Here is a 20,736-nt window from a genome sequence, read left to right on the forward strand (position 1 = left end):
AACGATGCTGCCTATTAATCAGATCTGATGGGTTTTAAAAGAAAATTATACAGACTTACAATTTTGGCCACATAACATAACCCACAATTAACCATTCATTTAATGCACTGCCAATTAGTTACTTGACAAATTTTTGGAAATAAAAATAAAATCTTTGGAGCAAAAAGAACTTCTTTTGATGAATTTACACATAAAAAGATGATAGGCATAGTTATTAAGATATTGTCCCCAAAATTTTATCCTAAATCAACTTATACTTACACTCTCTAAAACCCGTAAACACCTTTCTGCTCCCCATAATGAAGCTACCAGTTTCTCTTCATCTTCATCACTACTTAAATGATCCACACATTCTTTTACTATGAAAAAACAGGAGGAAAAACATATCTGTCATGAAAATATAGAATTCTAAAACTTATACATTTAAGGCATATTTATATTACTAATAAAAACAGGTGTTTATCTAACATTATTGGAGGGTTTAACTGTGAGGTCACCTTATAAGTACTACACTAGGTCAGAAATTAAAGCCCCTTATAACAGGGTCAAAGAGATACCTGTTTTAAACAAATTTCAAGATTTATTAAAACTGTCTTGGGGATATATGTGTGTGTGTGTGAATCTTCAAAGGTATACAAGACCCCCGATCCTACCTTACACATGAACGTCATATTTTTGCTAAATCAAAACGTGAGCAAGAAACCAGTCAAGCACAGTATTTTTGGTTGCAGGGCCAGATAGTAGCTCCATTTAAAAGACGAAACATGGATAGATTATAATCACTTTTTAAAAATTTCTATTTCAACAGCATGAAAATTTGTATTGTTTTATGCTAATTGTGAAATTAAAAAACAACAAACTACAGGTAAATGATATAGTAATTGGGCTTTTCAAACTGACAACATAAAAAATCCATTTAATTTAGTGTGTTAATATCAAATAATAAATATGCTCTTTACAGAGGCAAGGTGAAAACACATTCCTTTGTAGATCCTAATTAAAAATTTTAAATGTTACAGGAAATTTATGTCTTGCATACCTTTATCTACAATATGATCAAGACCACCCAAAAGGCGCAATTCTTCTTTAAACCAGTCTCCTGCTCGCTTTGAAGTAAGGGACAATAATGTCTCCATTGCTAAATGCCCTGTCTGAAAATCAGAATTTACTATTAATGCACAACACTTTAGCAACAACTCTCATATATAACTGTTACTGATACAGACCAAAATAATTGCAAGATAACATTTGCATGGAATGACACAATAAAATATTACTAATGTTAAACAGAATGAATGATATAGGAAAGGGTTCAATGAAAGAAAAAGAAAACTATAACCCATTCTGTGTGAACATCCATGTGTATATATTACCTACAAGTTACCACAAAAAAAATTTTTTTCTCATGCAAAATCTATTTCCCCCTCCTTTTAAAAATATATTCGTCTGAACTGAGAAGTTGCTATCACTACTAAGTATCAAAATTCTATCTACTCAAGGGTGGACCAAAAATGGTGGAATAAAGACTGAGATTCACCTAAGCTCACCCAAATTCCCCTCTACACAATGTTAAAATAATGCCTCCAAACAAATTCTGAAGTAGCAGAACCAACAAAAGGATGGGGATGAAACAATTTTCCAGCCCAAGACAATTTACATTATTATCAGGAAAGGTCTGTCTCACAGGGCTGAGAGTGGAATGCAATCCAGCAAACGGTGGTTGTCAGTCCACAGAAGGTAGGAAGGTCTGACAATCAGTAAGTAGGAGTTCTAGCGGAACCACTGCTGGCCCTGGGAGCAGGATTCCATTGCATTGCCCATCCAAGATTCTGGGTCACAGTCCCAGAGAGGAAGAGGACGTTTGTGATCTCACATATCACACAGGCCAGGAAGAAATGAAAACTTACAGACCATCAGAATTAGCTCAGAAAAGAACAGCAGGAAAAATCTAAAGGTTAGGACAGTGCCACCTCCAGCCCAGGAGCTTTTTTTAATCCCAAAGTTAAAAGTTAAGAAATAGGCTGGAAAAAAGAGGAAACAGCAATAAAAAAGAACCTGACTATAGAAAGTCAGTAGGGTGACAGGAAAGAGCAAAACACAAACTCAGAAGAAGGCCAACGTTAAAAGGACTACATGAAAAGCCGCAAAAATGAGAACTGGTGTTAGGCCCAACAGGAATTCCTAAAAGAACTCAAAAAGGATTTTAAAAATCAAATAAGAGAGATAGAGGAAAAACTGAGGGGGGTTAATGGGGGTGGGGATGAGAGTGATAGAAGAAAACAAAAAAAAAAGAGTCACCTTGGTAAAGGAGGCACCAAAAAAAAAAAAAAACTTAAGAAAACAACACCTTAAAAAACAGAATATGCCAAATGGTAAAAGCAGCATAAAAATCCACTGAAGAGAAAAACTCCTTAAAAAGAAGAATTGGCCAAATGGAAAGATGCACAAAAATTCAATGAATATAACTCCTTAAAAGGCAGGATTCACCAAATGGAAAAGGTACAAAAGTTCACTGAAGAAAACAATTTCTTAAAAATTAGAACTGGGGAAAGCTAACAACTCCATAAGACATCAAGAAACAATAACGCAAAATTGAAAGGGAAAAAAAATGGAAGAAAATATGAAATACGTTGTTGGAAAAACAAATGACCTAGAAAATAGACCAAGAAGAGATAATTTAGGAAATACTGGACTACCTGAAAGCCATGATAAAAAATAGAACCTAAAGGGCAGCTATATGGCGCAGTGGATGGAGCACTGGCCCTGAAGTCAGGAGGACCTGATTTCAAATCCGGCCTCAGACACGAGACACTTACTAGCTGTGTTACCTTAGACATGTCACTTAACCCCATTGTCTAGCCAAAAATAAAATAAAATAGAACCTAGACATCATCCTTCAAGAAATTAAGGAAAAGTGTCCTAATATCCTAGAACCAGAGGGTAAAGTAGAAATGGAAAGAATGTACTGATCACATCTTAAGATTCCAAAATGAAAACTTCCATTACAGCCAAATTCGAGAGGTCCCAGGTCAAGGAGAAAATACTGCAAGCCGTCAGAAAGAACCAATTCAACTATTGTGCTATAAGAAATGACAAGCAGGCAGACTTCAGAATGACCTGGAAAGACTTAAATGAACTGATGCTGAGTGAAGTGACTAGAACCAGGAGAACACTGTACACAGTAACAGCCACAACGTGTGATGACTAACTTGGACAGACTCATCTCCTCTCAGCAATGCAAGGATCCAAGACAACTCCAGAGGACTCATGAAGGAAAATTATGTTCACATCCAGAAAAAGAACTATGGAGTCTGAATGTAGATTGAAGCACACTATTTGATCTTTTTTTTGTTGTTGTTGTTTCTTCTTTCGTGTGGATTCTCCCACTGGTTCTAATTCTTCTTTACAACATGACTAATGTGAAAATAGGTTTAATATGAACATATGTATATGCAGAACCTTTTTATCACATTGCATTTCGTCTTTGGGTGGGGAAAGATGTGGAGAAAATCTGGAACTAAAAAATCTCATGGAAGTGAATGCTGAAAACTAAAAATAAACAGAGGCTTGGAATATGTTATTCTGGAGGGAAAAGGAGCTAGGGTTACAACCAACAATCACTTACTCACAAAAATGATTCTAATCTTTTAGGGAGGAAAATGGACATTTAATGTAAGAGGACTTCCAAGCATTCCTGACAAAGACCAGAACTGAAACGAAAATGTGACTTTCAAATACAAGACTTAAAAGAAGCATAAAAAAGTAAACAGGAAAGAGAAATTATAAGGGATTCAACAAGGTTAAACTGTTTACATTCCTACATGGGAAGATAACACTTATATAACTCCTAAGAACTGTCTCATTATTAGGGGAGTTAGGAAGTGTACATAGACAGAAGGTGCAGGTATGAGTTGACTATGATGGGAAGATATCCCCAAAAATAAAAGGATGAGAAAGAGAGATGCACTAGGAGAAGTGGGAAAGTAAAGGTAGAATGGGGTAAATTATCACACATAAAAAAGGTATGAAAGAGCTTTTATAGTAGAAAGGAAGATAGGGCTATGGGTAGCCAATACTTGACCCTTCCTCTCATTGGAACTGGCTTGAACAGGGTACAGAAATCTATCTTACCCAAGAGGAAAGAAGGAGGGGAGGAGGACAAGAGAAAGGGGGGAGGCTGATAGAAGGGAGGGCGGATTTGGGGAGGCAGTGGCCAGAAGCAAAACACTTCTGAGGAGGGATAAGGTTATAGAAGAGAAAGAGAAGGGTTAACAAGGAGAAAAAAAGTAGGATAGAGGGAAACATAGTTAGTTTACCATAACTCTGTATGGGATAAACTCATCTATAAAATGGAAGTAAATAGTAGAATGGATTACATGATTTAGTCATAAAGGGTGATACCATAAGCAAATTAGGAGAGCAAGAAATAGTTTACCTGTCAGATCTATGGAAAATGGAAGAATTTATGACCAAACAAGAGATCATCATGAGATCATCAAGAGAACATCATGAAATGCAAAATGGATAATTTTGATTATATTACATTAAAAAGTTTTTGCACAAACAAAATCAATGCAACCAATATTAGAAGGAAAACAAAAAGCTGGGTAACAATTTTTACAGCAAGTGCTTCTGATAGTGGCCTCATTTGTCAAATATATAGAGAACCAAGACAAATTTATAAGAATAGAAGTCATTCCCCAATTGATAAATGGTCAAAGGACAGAAACAGGCAGTTTTCAGATTAAGAAATTAAAGCTATCTATATTCATATGAAAAAATGTTCTAAATCATTATTGATTAAAGATATGCAAACTAAACAATTCTGAGGTGCCACCTCACATATATCAGATTGGCTAATATGACAGAAAAGGAAAATGACAAATGTTGGTGGGAATGTGGGAAAGTTGGCACATTAATGCACTCGTGGTGGGGTTGTGAACTTCTCCAAACATTCTGGAGATCAATTCGGAACTATGCTCAAAGGGCAATCAAACTCTGTGTACCCTTTGACTCAACAACATCACTACTAGGTCTGTATCCCAAAGAGATTTAAAGAGGAAAAGGACCTATATATAGAAAAATATTTATAGCAACTCTTCTTGTACTGTCAAAGAACTAGAAATTGAGGGGATATCCACCAACTGGGGAATGGCTGAGCATGTTGTGGTATCTGATTGTGAAGGAATGCTATTGTGCTGTAAAAAATGACAAGCAGGATGCTTTCAGAAAAACCTGGAAAGACTTAACACGAACTGATGCAAAGTGAAGTGAGTAAAACCAGGAAAACATTATACACAGTAACAACAATACTATAGAATGATCAACAGCAAATGACTTAGCTATCTCAGCAATACAATGATCTAAGACAATTCTGAGACTTACAAAAAATGCTATCCACATCTAGAGAAACAAGAGATGGAATCTGAATGCAGATTGAAGCATACTTTTTTTAAAAAGCTTTTCTTTCTGTGTTTTCTTCTATAACATGACCAATATAGAAATGTTTTACATGACTGCACATGTATAACTGATATCAAATTGCTTGCTTTCTCAATGAGGGGGGATGGGAGAGAAAGGGAGAAAATTTGGAACTAAAAAGTTTTTTTTTAAAGAATATAAAAAATTGTTTTCATCTGTAGTTGGAAAAAATATTAAAGATAAGAAAAAAATTCTATCTACTTAAATCTAAAGACTGGGGTTGTCTGACAAAATAGGAAAAGCTATGGTATAAGGTTTCATTGTTAGCATGATCTCTGGACCAAATGGTCAAAATTAACTTTTCAAACAGCCACCAGAGGGAGTGTGAAAGTTTTGTTCATATTTGATTATTAAAGTGGCTTTAACAATGAGAAACAGATATTATCACTTCTCCTCCTGATTTACCTTTTAATAAGTAAAGAAAGAGTCTAAAGGTATTCTAGATAAACTACATCATTTTACAAAGAGAGATACAGAAAGCCTGGATGGCTTGCCAAAGTTAACAAAGCTATTGGCAAAAGATCTAGTGCTAAAACTCCTATTTCTTCACTTAATATTCAACAGACAGAATTTAATAAGTGCAAAGAATTTATTTTGTTAATTCATAAGAAGCTTCACTCTACAGGATGTTTAGTTTCTAGGGAAAAATATGTATTTATAGATACCTTAAATTGTTTTATTTCTGGTGTTTGCCTCACAGAAGATGAGGACAAATATGATTATCATATATTTCTAAAACTGCTGCATAAGTGGAAGATGTAGCATTCTGGGCAAATCTAAGCTCGTTAGAGAATGACAAAATTCCTTAACTGGAAAAATATCCACCTATCTATATCTACCTATAAAGGAAGAAGAAGAAAAGGAGGAAGAAGGCAAATAGGGAAAGGGAATATGAGAAAATATTTCTGTATGAATGATCTAAAGCAACTCTTGTTTCTCTGATTGGCATGCCACATTACTAGGTGATAAGGCATTTTTATTATTATAAGAGTCAAGGCTAAGCCTCAGCTTTCTCATCTGTAAGTGAAGTTGACCTATCTGATCTTCAAGGTTCCTTCTAGTTCTAAGAGTATGAGTCTATTTAAAAGAATTTCAAAGGATAATTGGTAAATTATTTTATTGCATTCAAAGTGGTTTTTTAATTAAACAATGCTTAAAGTAAATAAATATTGGTTAGAACCTTGAAATTTCAGTCACACAGAAATTTTCAGTAGTTAAGCATGATTAACAATAGTAACTGGAATTTGAAGTTAGTTTTTCATTAGTGAGGTTTCTGTCGAAATGTAATTTGTCATATATGCCTTACTCTGCAAGTTTTAGCAAGTTAATTTTAACTAATCAATATTTACAGCAAAGTTTGAAAGCTCTTCTTACCATTTTATAATCTTACTAAAATAATTTATTATTTGACAGACATCTTTAACACACCAAACAGAAGTCTCTGTTTGGCCTATTCCAAGCTCCTTCCTGACTACTTATAAACTAGGAAATACTTAAAATTACTTTTTTTTTTTTTTTTTTTTTTGAAATTGGCATGATATAAACTATGTTATTAACATGAGATTTCACAAAGTTAGCACCTATACTTTGCAATTTGGCACATTTGTCTGAAATTGTCTGGAGACAGGGATATTTTTGCCTTGAGATTTCTACAGTATCTTAAAGCAGTATTACTCTCTTCCAATACAGAACTGCTGGATTTTGTAGCAAACAAAGAGATGACACTCATCCTCAGTCATACACTGGCTGATTCTAAGAATGCCTTTAATGTGGCAGGTACTAAAGAAATATTTTTTATGGGACTGGTTGGGAAAAGGGTTAAAACTTTTCAATTTATTTCTCAAATTTGGTTCACATTTTACATTATAAAACTGAGCCACAGCCTGCTCCAATACATCTTTCTCAATGTGAATCTTGGATTCTTGGAAAAATTCTCAATAAGCAGAGGCTGATATCTTTGATTTGTTCACTTAACCCCATCCTCCAGAGGGTTATGTGTCCTACCAGCTATAAGGCACATTTCCTATCCCAAAAGTCAGACATTTTTGTCTAGTTCCAAGTTGGACTGTGACAGCCTCTGAGGTAGCAGAAAAGTGCTTAGAAAGAAAGAGCTACTAAATCAAGGGAATGCTATAGATAAAGCCTTTGAAAAAGTATCTCATGCTATTATTGTGGAAAGGATGAGTGAGATGGGGTGTAGACAATAGTTCAACTAGATGGACTTTGAACTGCTGGAATGGCTTAAGACCCAAAAAGAAAAGACAATTAATGGTTCTATAAACTTGGAAAATGCTCAATGGATCATTCCAGGAATATGTAATTGGCCTTCACTAACTAATTAACATTTTTATTAGTGCCTTGGATAACAGCATGCTTATCAAACCTGCAGATGACCCAAACTTTGGCAGTATATCTAAACACAGGATGACAAGGAGAGGATTCTAAAAGACATTGAAATAAGCTAGAATATGGGGCCAAAGTCATCAAAATGAAATTCAACTGGGATATATATGTAATATGTCCAAATAAACTGCTGTCACAAATACAAGAAAGCAGAAGCATGGTAGGGCAATATTCTATTTGAAAAAGATCTGCAGGTTTTAGTGAGCTATGATCTGAATATGTCAACAGTGTGATATCATAGCCAAGAAAGAAATGCAATCTTAGAGATGTCATGGTGTTCAGGAGTAAGGTAAGAGACTAATTTTTTTGTTGCCCTAGGCACCACTTTTTAGTAAGAACAACATTTAAGCTTGCAGGAACTCAGGAAGCCAACAAAGATAGTAAAAAGTTTGATTTAAAGTCATAGGAACCCCAACCGCAAGAAATCCAGGACCATGCAAAACCCCATCCAGATTGGCTGGGAGGGAAGAATCAACAACAGAAGAGTACTTTTCCGAACAGTCTGGGATGCTCAGACACCCATGGAGGGGTGGGTGGAGGGAAGTGGTAGAAAACAATGACACAGATGATTGTAATGGGAGTCATTATTTACAAGCCTTCTAATAAGATGGAGGACCATCAAGTCACACCATCTGCCCTGACGCAGTATTTTCCAAACCCCTGGGCCTAGGGAAAACACCTTTTCTAGTTTGGCCTGAGTTGAACTGTCCTTTGAGGTCTCTTCTATCTATTAGTTCTAAAGTTCTCTGCATTTGTATCCATGGAGTGCTGACACAGCAGGCCCAAGAGACAGGGACTATTACTTTTCACATGTGTGCAAAGAACAAAAAGCTGGGAAAGTATCAATCAACAGGCTTATCATACAGTCTTAAAATGCAGTGGTAGTAAAGAATACAAGGGTCCAGAAAAGGTGAACATTCAATAATGCTGTTTTCTTTTCCTACTTGGGGTCTCTAATGAGGTCACTCTACAAAATATCCAGGCATTCAGTACACTGGGTTTTTGTTTTATTTTTTACAGCTGGGAGGGTGGGGGTGAGGTGTCCCTACATGAAATACAGAAATGTTATGGACCTTCAATATTGGTAATTTAGGAGGAAAAAACATAACCATCAGAGATGGGATTTACATAATATGAAAAGAAGGGAATATGAATTTGGAACTACAGCCCCCAAATTACCAAACTACATAATCAGCAATGGGTCTACTAGGTCCCTACCCCAAAAAGATCAAAGAAAGAGGAAAAAGATTTTATGTACAAAAATATGTATAACTGGTCTTTTTTGCAGGGGCAAAGAACTAGAAATTAAGTGTGTATCTAACAAATCTGTAATAGCTGAATAAAAATATGAATGCGATGGATTATTATGCCATAAAAAAATGAAAGGGAGGTTTTAAAGAAACCTGGGAAGACTCATGAACTGATGAGAGCACAGTAAGCAGAACTAGGAGAACAACTTAAAACTATAGCAACACCACTATAAAGAAACAATTTTAAAAGACAAGAATTTTGATCAACTCAATGACCAACCAAAATTCCAGAGGGCTGATGATGAAGCATGCTACCCACCTCTTGACAAAGAGGTGATGAACTCAGGGTGCAGAATGAGACATATTATTTTTTGGAGGTGGTCAATGTGGGAATTACCCTAGGCAAGTCACTTAACCCCTCTCAGCCTCAGTATCCTCATCTGTAAAATAGGGATAATAATAGCACCTACCTCACATGGCCTTTTTGAGGATCAAATAAGATAGCACCTGTAAAGTTTCTGTTTTGTTTTTTTTTTTAAAAACAAACCTTAAAGCACTATAAGTGCTAGCTATTCTACCGTTATTATTATTATTATTGACCACATATAATTGTTACAAGGTTCTTGCTTTTCTTTTACTTTTCCAGTGGGGGACAGGGAGATGTTAAAAAAAAATGCTTGATAAATGAAAACAGAATTTAAAGGAAAAAAGGGGGGGGGTAGGGGGAAAATGGAAACAGGAACCATAAATTACACACACAAGCTATAGCTACCACTTTAAAATATATCACAAGAATTTTAAAATGATCAAAAGTATAAAACTTTAAACAAGGGTATATAGAGCAATGAATATATCACATGGGCTCTTGTTTCTACTTCTACCAATTCACACTTTTCTAACAACCACCAGTAAATGACTAAGTTCTTATTTCAACTATACAATTCCCAATCCAACTGTTTATACCAACACTTCATGGCAATGATCTTTCCTAAGTGAAAAAAATTATTATGCTTTCTAAACTAAACTTTAGCTCTAGTTAAATAATTTGAAATGAATCAAAGAAATATGCAAAAATGTCTTCTACTTCTAAATCAATTATACTAATTATAAAAATACTCTGAAACAAATCTAATTGACTATTCTTTTAAAAGTACAGCTTTATCACAATTAAATATAATGGCACTAAAGACTTGAGCAGTATATCCTAGCATACAATAGCTATGTACTCATTTCATGTTGCAAGTAAATTATCAGTATAATATTGCGAATTTCCTTTAGGTTGCCTAGTTTCATTAGGTGGCTGCTGGATGATACAGTGAATAGAATATTGGTCCGGGAGTCAGGAAGACCTGAGTTCAAATGTAGCCTTAGAAATGCATTAGCTCTGTGACTCTAGCAAAGTCACTTAACTTATATCTGCCTCCCTTCCCTCAACTATATAAAGGGGACAATAATGGTACATACTTCCCAGGGTTGTTGTGAGGAAAAAAAATTAGGTAATGTTTTAAAAGCGTTTTGCAAACCTTAAAGCACTACATAAATACTAGCTATTATAATTCATCATATTATTTATAAGAGATCAGTGCAATACTTCAAAAGGTTATATAAGTTAACAAGAGCATTAGAATTATTTGCACTACCTACCACAGAAATATTATGGTAAAGAAAGTCTTAAAAAAAAAAAAGAAGAAGAAAGAAACTAAGTTTTTATTTAAATGATATTAAGGAGTGGAGTAAGAACAAAAGTACCCTAACAATCTGAGTAGGGAATGACTTTAGATATCTGTTAGCCAAACACGTTCATTTGATGGTATGGCAAAACAAAGTACAGTAAAGAAAAACTACTTACCAAATATCACATAGTCAATTAACAGCAGAAACAATAATACAACACACATCTTGACCCTCCACCCCAGTACCTGTGCTCTTTCTCCTTATTCTTAGTATTAATATGAAAGTAATGGGAGGAAAAGTTCAATTTGGTGAAAAGCTATCATTAGTAAAAACTAAAAACAATTTCTCTAGGTAGGGGTGGTAGGGGTGTCAATTCGCAAAATGTAAATATAGTTTTAAGGAAGACCCACCGTAATATTTTCCAAATCAAGGTGTTTGTTGTGTACAGTTTCACAGAGTCGCCGGATTTTTTCTTTAATTTTGTTCATGTCCTTTTCATTCAGTAGCTTCGATGATGAAGCATCTTGTTCCAGCTCCAGAAGTCGAATCATAAGATCTAGACTAGCTCTATCAAGATCCATGTTCAAACGGTCTCTACTTAGTATATACATAAGAGCTGCTGTACAAAGGGACAAATTCTTTTAAAAAAGAAAAAAGAAAAAAGGTTTTAAGTAGCAAGTCAAATTTTGAGCAAATGAGGCAAAAGTCCTAAGTTTATGATGTCAATATTCTGAAAGATTGAACTGATTTATGTGTAAAAATGATTTTAATTCATAAATCACCAGAATTTTTATTGCAATGATCTTGAAGTTCTTCAGTATGCAAAAGGTTATAGGATTTCTTAAATTTTCCTTCACTGGAGTATAGAAAGTAAGTTAAATTTCTGCTTGACCATCTGGGGTTAAACATTTTGAAAAACAAATAAAACACTTTTCAGTTAAATGTCATCACGGGAAAACAAACTACATTTTCATCTTTATTAAATGCTTTTTATATCCTGTGTAAGATAAATGGCATTTCAAAATACTAAAATGCTCAACTCCTTATAAGCTTTTATATATATACTCAGTGAAGTTTTTACTTCCACACAGTCTGAAAAGTAACAGCTTTGCCATATGTAATGTGAGATCAAATACATATTACAGTGGCCACAGAATGAATACCTGTCCCCAAGTCATTCTCTCTCCTTTCCCAGGAATTCAATTCTAGCTCACTGTTCTTCTTTCGCCCTTTTATCTAGGAAACTTAAATATCGACACAGATGTTCCCTCAAACTGTCACTAAAGTCTCAATTTTCAGCTGTCCCATGACCTACTCCTTCACTCCACCTCAAAAACAAAAAAGAGATGGTCACATACTGGAACTTACCATAACCCGCAAATGTCTACTACCCTCCCCATGCCTCCCCCTTTACAAATTAATTCTTTGTCCTCATCCACACAGCCAGTTCCTCCCACTGAACAGTATTTTCTTATGACACTATCCCTGTTCTGACTTAACCTCCCTCCAACCTTGACCTTATAGTCATCCAGCTGAACTCTCCCCACACTGTCTTCTACTCTTGAATCTCTTGAATTGTTGTCCTATAGCTGGGCAATTCTTGCTAAAACTCACCTCTCGATCATTCCCACCACCTGACTCCTCCCCTCCTACTCAAATGTGGTTATAGGATTAGAGGAAGTCATACAATCTGACTGATTTGGTATAAATTCATAATCAACCAGGCCCTTGCTGCATTTGCAGTCAGGCAATTCTTTTATTCTTTCCTAATTACTCTTTAAATCAAGAAACTGCTGAATAGGTCTACTAGAAATCTGTTATATGTCAACTGGGCCATCATGGTGGCAAGGCTATCCTTTGACATCTGCCTAATCATTTCACTATAATGCCCTTTTTAAACTTTTCATCCCTTCTAAAACCTTCTGTGGATCTTCTGCCTCCACTCAGCTGAGAACCTTACCTCATATTTCATTTTAAAAGGGAGGGGGGAGAGGCAATTTGCTAAGAGCTCCTTCCTCATCTCATATAACTTTCATAACTTCTTCCATCCCAGTCTTAAATGAAGGGATAGTCCTCCTCCTTTCCAAGGTAAACCCCTATATATGCACATGTAATACCATTCCTCTTCTCCAACATTATCCTTTCTATCATCCTCACTCACTAATCTTAATTTCTCCGTTTGTTGGCTGTTTCTTTGCTGCCTACAAACACTGTCTCCCCCATCCTTGAAACAAACAAAAAAAACACCCTCACTTGATCCATTAATTCTCTCCAGCTGCTGTCCTGTGTTTTTCCTCCTAGAGAGGAAGGTTATGGAAAGTTAAAGGCCTTGAGAAGGATATCTACAATCTATACCTCCACTTCTTTATCTCTCAACTCACTTCTAAACCCTCTACAGGTGGCTTCTGTACTCATCATTAGACTGAACCTGTTCTCTCCAAAGTTACCAATGATCTCTTAAACCACCAAATTCAGTCACTCAATAAACATTTATTATGTGCTTCCTTTGTGCAGGGGATCGCGCTAAGAGCTGATGACACCAAGGCAAAAGACTGCTCTCCAATAGCTCACAGACTAATGGGGGTAAATCAAGAAGGAAGGCGCTAGAATTAAGGGGAAGAGGTAAGGCTTCCAGTAGAAGGCAAGACTTTTGCTGGGACTGGAAGGAGTATCGGGAAGCCAGGAGGGAGAGATAAAAAGGGAAAGCATTACCAGCAGGGAAGACAGTCAATGAAAATGCCCAGAGTTGGGAGATGAATTGTCTTTGTTTGTAGAACTGGAAGGAGGCCAGTGTCAACAGAGACAGCAGAATCTGTGGGGGTACGTAAAGTTTAAAAAGACTGGGGTGGTGGTGGTTACGAAGGACTTTGAATGCCCAGATTTTATATCTGATCCTAAAAGTGATAGGGGAGCCAACTAGAGTTTACTGAGTAGCAAGGTGATAGTCAAACATGCACATTAGGAAGATTTCGTTAGCAGCTGAGTGAAGGAGAGACTTGAGGCAGATGACCAATCATGGCCTTTTCTCAATCTTTATTCTTCTTGACCTCTCTGCAGTCTCCGACTCAGTTGATCACCCTCTTCTCCTTGATACTCTCAACTCTGGGGTTTTCAATGTTCCCTCCTGATTCTGTTCCTACTTATCTAACCACCCCTCAGTTTTCTTCGCTGAATCTTCAATGAAGTTTCTCCGAAGGTTGTCTCAGGCCCTTCTTCTTTCTCTATACTATTTCTCTTAGTAATGCCATCAGCACCCATGAATTTAGTTATCATCTTTATCTAGATGATTCTAAGATCTCTTCATCCACCCTAACCCTCTCTATTGACCTCTAGTCTTTCATCTATGAACACCTGAAACTTGATATCCTGTAGACATCTCAAAATTAGCAGGTCCAAAATGAACCTAGGCCCAGAGGTTTGGAAAATATTGCGTCAGGGCAGATGGTACGACTTGATGGTCCTCCATCTTATTAGAAGGCTTGTAAATAATGACTCCGACTACTGTCCCCCTCTCCTAAATCACCCTTTCCCAAATTTCCCTATTAGTGTTCAAGGCACCACCATCCTCCAAGTCATGTAGGCTCTCAAGTTAAGCATTATCTAACGCCTTCCTCATATTCAAACAATCACCAAGTTGATTCTACCTTTGAAACATCTCTTATATGAGCCCAAACTTGTCCCTCTTGCATACTTCTCTATTTCTATCAAAAGCACCACCATTCTTCCAGTCTTCTAGGCATTATTAACCTTGACTCCTCACTTTTCACCTAACATCCAATCAGACACCAAATCTCATTATGTCACCTCTATATCTTTCTCATCTTAAGCCCTTTCTCTTTATTCACACAACTCACACCTCAACTCAGGCACTTATCACCTCCTGCCTAAATTTATTACAAATGTTTCTTAATAGGTTTCAATGCCTCAAGTCACTCCACCTTCTAGTTTAAATAATTTCCTTAAGAGCAGACCTGTCATGTCAGGGAGCATGTCACTTCCTTACATACCATCTCCAGTAGCTTCCTAGGCCTTTGGGATAAAACACCAATTCCCATTCAATTTTTAAAGTCCTTCACGACCTTCTGCCCACCTATCTTTCCAGACTCACTGGACAGTAGTCTCCTTCTCACATTCTGGAATTCAATCACATTTGCCTTCTTTCTGTTCCTCACAGATTACATTCCAACTTCCATTTCCATGTCTATCCCATTCACTCTATTTGTATCTCTGGTGCCAAGCACAGTAATTGGCACATAGGAGACATTTTTGCACTTGTTGACTGATTGAAATAAACACATTTGGATTTCATTTAAACATGATCAGATTTATGTAAACTAAGGTAAAGAGTATCTCCAAAGTCACTGATCTTATATACCTGGTACATTCTGACAAACATGTTTTATGGTTTCAGAAGTAGACCTTCACTAAGGCTAATGATCCACTTACCCTATGCATTAATGACCAAACTATATTTGAGACATTACCTATCCCCAACCACCATTCTTAACCTCAAGTGCCATATATGGACAGGAATAGGAAATTACTGCAATGATAGTTTAAAATAGAAACTTCAATGTAGTCTGATGACAAATAGACTGCAAAATGGTTACATGCACACCCCCCCACCCATTCAACAGATATTAAAAAACAAAGAAATAGGTCGGAGTTAAAGTAGCTAATGTAAGCACCAATGACCATTTTCAGTCCTAACTGGTCTTGAAACAGTTTAAGCTCTTAAAGTCAATCTGTCCAAATGACACCACTTCAAAGGACTTCACTGGCTTAGTATTAATTTTTGTTGTTGTTGTTGGCAGGGAGGAGCACAGAAAAGTGAAGATATGTGTAACAGTTAAATGGGCTTGAAAGGATGTGTCACATGAAAGAATATATTAGGCTTCCTAAATTTCTAAACAATTTCTTGTTTTCATCCTGCCCAGGATTTTCCCATTGCACAAAAATTCAATAAATGCTTGGACTGTGTGCATGGCTCTGTTCCAGGTGCTTTGGGGCATATAAAATAAGCTCTATCCTCAAGAATTTTACAATTTAAGGGGCAGCTAGGTGGTGCAGTGGATACAGCACCGGCCCTGGATTGAGGAGGACTTGAGTTCAAATCTGGCCTCAGGCACATAACACTTACTAGCTGTGTGACCCTGGGTAAGTCACTTAACCCCACTGCCTAACTAAAAACAAACAAACAAACACAAAAAAAGAATTTTACAATTTAGTTGGGACAATGTATAAAAGTGTATGTATTTATGTGCATAAATGCACACCCATATTTTTACATTGACATTTTATGTATGTGCGCGCACACACACACACCCCCCTAGCAATATAATTTGTGACAAAGGCAGCACTTTTTGTAGTAGCAAAGAACTGGTAATGACCAAGTTTGGATCCAAAAAAATATAAATTTATTATTAAAATCACTGGGCCAGAAATTATTAAAAATGGTTACTCAATTGAAATTTATCAACTGATCACACCAGTCAACTTATACAATATAGCTTTTTACATGCCCTGACATTACTCATTTGGAATAATACCTCCTCTTTCCCCCCTCCCCATCCCCATTTCATTTAGGTGAGAGAATTTAGGGCTAGGATAGACTACAAAGATCAACCACCTCATTCTTCATAGCTGAGGAAACTGAGGCCCAGGGAGAAGTGACTTGTCCTAGAGGTGACAAAGTGAGTTAATGGAAGATCTGGGATTTGAACACAGGACCTCTGATTCAAAATTCTTTTCATATATCACCACTGATACTTATTCATCTTAGTCTATAAAATATAGCATCTATCTTACATCTAAGTTACACCTTTTACTCTTCTCCTTGTCCCTTCTATAAATCAGATTTAAAACAACAATAATGGCTCACATAATTAATATGTTTTATAGGAGGTAGTTCCAAGTTATGAACACCCCTATTTTACAGATGAGAAAAACGATGATTAGAGAGGGGAAATGATTGACCAGTGAAAGGACAGAAGACCTGAACTTAGGTCTTTCCACTACACCAGTGCAGCTCCAGAGTAGGCTCCAATGAGATTAAAATGTGATTGGGAAATATTTAACAAAATAAGTAAAAATATAATAGAACAGGGGCAGTGGATAGAGCACTGGCCCTGGAGTCAGGAGGACCTGAGTTTAAATCCAGTCTCTGACCAGACACTTGACACTTACTAGCTGTGTGACCTTGGGCAAGTCACTTAACCCCAACGGCTCACCGTCCCAAAAAATAACAGAACACAAATAATGTTAATATGCTGTTTTGAGCTTGACACCTCTGCACTATACCATGTTCTAAAAACAATCGAAATGAATAAACTTCTAAAGGAAAAAAAATTATAGTGTTTTAAGGTTTGCAAAGTGCTGAACACATTATCTCACTTTATAGATTAGGTTATGTGACTTGAACATGGTCACACAGTTAATGCAGAAGTGAGACTCAAACTCAAAGTTTCTGATTTCAAGCCTGTTCCCCTCCACTCACTACGCTGTACCCCCTTGTCCCCTAATTTTGTCTTATGAATATAGCAGTCTACTTATATATACCTCATTATCTCTTTATCTTATCTGAATTGTTTTGGTCTTTAATCAAATTTTTCAAAATACTTAGTATAGCTTCTTGAACAAAGTAACCATCTCAGACTGGACAAGACAGTACAACTCAATTAACTGAAATTTAATTCCTATTTTTTTTTTTAAACCTATACTACATTTTTAGGCAAGGGAAATCAGTAACTTCGCTGAAAAATAGGGGCTTATTACAAAAATGAGCTTCCAAGTTATTTCCTAGGGTCAGTGTATAGTCTTATCTTTTGCAAATCAAGTACCAACTGTGATACTGAAAGATTCTCAGTCAAAGACAGATTTAACCACTACTAAACTATTAAAATGGTAGTAAAGCATACTTGTCTATTCTAGCAAGATGGCAACAACAAAATGTGAACCAAATGGGTTGTCTAGTTAAAATCAAATTAAAAAGAAAATTCTAACATGGTTAACACAAGTTTAACCATACCAGTGTTGTCAACTCTACATCACAATGAAACACCAGGCCAACAGACTTCATATATAATATAGCATATGATAGGGTAGCCAGGAGAATTCTATTATTGCTTAAATGTACACCTGTGTCTAGGCCTGATCAATGCATCCCTATTTCCTATTTGCATTTAGCAATTCTCTTTTCCCATAGTCAGACACAAAAAAGGCATACGGGACACATTCAGTCATTAGAACTATTTTCCAGACCAATATCTCTCTATGCTACTAGCATCTAACTAGATGCTAGTATTAGAATATAGGGATTTCTCAATACATCTTACCAATCACAAGAAGTACAGGGCTTACAGAATTAATCATTAAATATATATCTCACACACACACACACACACACACACACACACACACACACACACACACTTTTTTTTTCAGGCAATTGGGGTTAAGTGACTTGCCAGGGTCACACAGCTAGTAAGTGTCAAGTGTTTGGTCTGAGGCCGTATTTGAACTCAGGTCCTCCTGACTTCAGGGCCAGTGCTCTATCCACTAGCATTACATATTAAACACGGCTTAGGAAAACGAGAGAGAAATGGAAAATATAATTCAGGTCAGAAAACATTTTCACTACTCAAATAATTTTTTTAAAACATCAAGTTTCAATTATTTTCAATATAAGATAATTATAATAAAGATAATTCCAAGAAATAAATGTTCCTATGAGAAACTACAAAGGGAGGGAGAGAATTTGGAACCGAAACAACCTTAAAGATGTCAGATCCTAGAAAATTAAAATACCTGGTGGTGTTGTGAATCATCCAGTGTTTTAAAAACCATGGCTACCATCCCATGTGCTCTCAGGTGCATTCGGAAACCAGGCATGGCGCATTTAGTGGCCAAGCTAATAACACTGGAAGAAAATAAGCCATGTTTAGCAAATGGTATTAACTTCTGATTTTATAAAAATTACAAAACAAGAAACATATTCTGAAGGCACAAAATACAAGTTTTTATCAAAATATTATTGAGTGCATGCTATGTGTAAATTGCCTCAATGAACAATACATGTAAACAAACACAGGAAAAACATATAGTCCTACAGGTTAAGCTTCAGTCCTTTTATTTTAATATTGCAACAATTTTGTAAAAAGACTGGCTGAATGGCTGTATTTTACAACACGAATATTTTCCACAAATATAAATATTAATGTATTAGTAAGGTGATAAGTATAACCCAGTCTCACAATTTCCTTGGTTTTCATGACACTCCACTTTTATGATTTCTCTGACTTATGCCTGTCTCCTTTACAGGTATCCTATTTCCAACCTGTGAACATCATATATTTCCCCTTAAAATCTTGTCCTCAACCTTTCCTTTAATATTTACAGCTATTAAATGACCCTAGAAGTTATCTAGTCTAAAGCTCTTATTTTACTGAGGATGGGGGCTTAAGTGACTTGCCAAAGGCCACAAAGATAATAAGTAATTGGCAAAGCAGGGACTTGACCCGGCCTCTCACTTCAAATCCACCAATGTTTTTTCACTGCACCACATTGCTTCTATGTGAATGAACACCAAATATATTTCGGATGCTCCATCTCATTCCCAAGAGGTCCCTTTCCAAGTCTAATTCTATGATCTGATCATAAGTGTTTAAAGTCACTATAGCCAAGCAATGGCTTTACCAATTATAACCAAATTAGGTGAAACAGGAACGGTGCCAAATTAAAGAACATTATGCTCATGTAAAGCTGGCCATCTTAAGTCTTTTGTAGCATGTATCTTGGTATTTATATGCTACTTCTCCTTATGATTAAATCAGTTGAAGGACCTTTAACTTTCTTAAAAAGGTTAAATAACTTGTATAGGTCTTCCTAATCACAAACCCAACATTCTGTGCTACAGACACTATCTACCACTTGTAATTAGGACAATTTCTTCTTTGGGGGGTATAATTTCTATAAACCCTATGTTTCAACTGATATGCGAAGTTTTTGTTCCTGCACAGGCTGAGAAAACTAGGCAAATGAGGCTAACTCAGAAGTCAATAGAGGAATGGTGGTACCAAAGGCAGACTATCATGTCAGAAGATCTGGTATTTGGCTTGCAGGAAGTAAAGCTTTATGAAGAATGGGCTAGGGTGTGGCCCATGACTACCATCTCCTTCCCTTTATAACTTTCTGAACTTATTCCTTTCCAAAATGCATATCAAGAAGCTGAATTTTTATGGGGGGCTGGGGGGGAGGGAGGAGGAAGAGATGGTAACAGGCAGTATGGCCTCATCACACTAGATAAATCATTTATTAAGTACTTACTATGTGCATACAACATCTTTCCTAATTTACACTGCTATGTTAAGTTAAAAATACACTTGTATCCAGGTGGAAGGAAAATACAACTAATAATAAAATGTTTGATGAGACAAGATGATTGCAATTTGCTTCAGCTATTCCCTAAACTTATGAATTTCAGGTGCAAATTAGTTGGTAGACATTTGGTCCACATATGGGTAAAGTTTAGCAGGAATGAGTATTGTACTGTATTTTACACTGTCAGTGCCAGCCAGATTCTACTGTTTTGCCTAATGGGACAGGCTAATAATGACAGAAACAAAAAGACTCAGTGGATTTGATTCTAGTACTAGTTATAGCTTTCCTGTAATCCAATCCTGGCCTTGTATCAATGTCAAAGTTTCTCCAGTAGCAATATCCCTGACTTTGCCCAAAAGTCAAACGAGGCCCTTAAATAATAATGCTGGTTTACTTTCCTTAGCAGTTCTAGGACCTAACATGAGGTATACTCTGTACATGTTTCCAGCTAGACCCCAGAACCAATGTACACTGCTACAGTAGAGCTGTGTAGTCACCAAGACCAGGGGGCTAGCTGCCACTGGTGAGTTAGAGGTAAAACTGCTGAGGC

At 36.3% G+C, this 20,736-nt stretch overlaps 1 protein-coding gene across 3 annotated transcripts in view; it reads right to left on the reverse strand.

Annotated features, from left to right (window-relative positions):
• The window catches only part of WAPL (WAPL cohesin release factor), a 104,486-nt gene that overhangs the window by 13,636 nt on the left and 70,114 nt on the right, over positions 1 to 20,736 (reverse strand). For all 3 annotated transcript variants that reach the window (XM_027846321.1, XM_027846322.1, XM_027846320.1), the window contains 4 exons: positions 18,615 to 18,726; positions 11,219 to 11,446; positions 1,040 to 1,151; positions 262 to 359 (listed from right to left, as the gene is read on the reverse strand). In XM_027846321.1, coding sequence (XP_027702122.1) covers positions 262 to 359; positions 1,040 to 1,151; positions 11,219 to 11,446; positions 18,615 to 18,726 — 550 coding nt within the window. The remainder of the gene's footprint in view (positions 1 to 261; positions 360 to 1,039; positions 1,152 to 11,218; positions 11,447 to 18,614; positions 18,727 to 20,736) is intronic.

This window comes from Vombatus ursinus, unplaced genomic scaffold, assembly GCF_900497805.2.
Source record: "Vombatus ursinus unplaced genomic scaffold, bare-nosed wombat genome assembly UNPS02015129.1, whole genome shotgun sequence".
NCBI lineage: Eukaryota > Metazoa > Chordata > Mammalia > Diprotodontia > Vombatidae > Vombatus > Vombatus ursinus.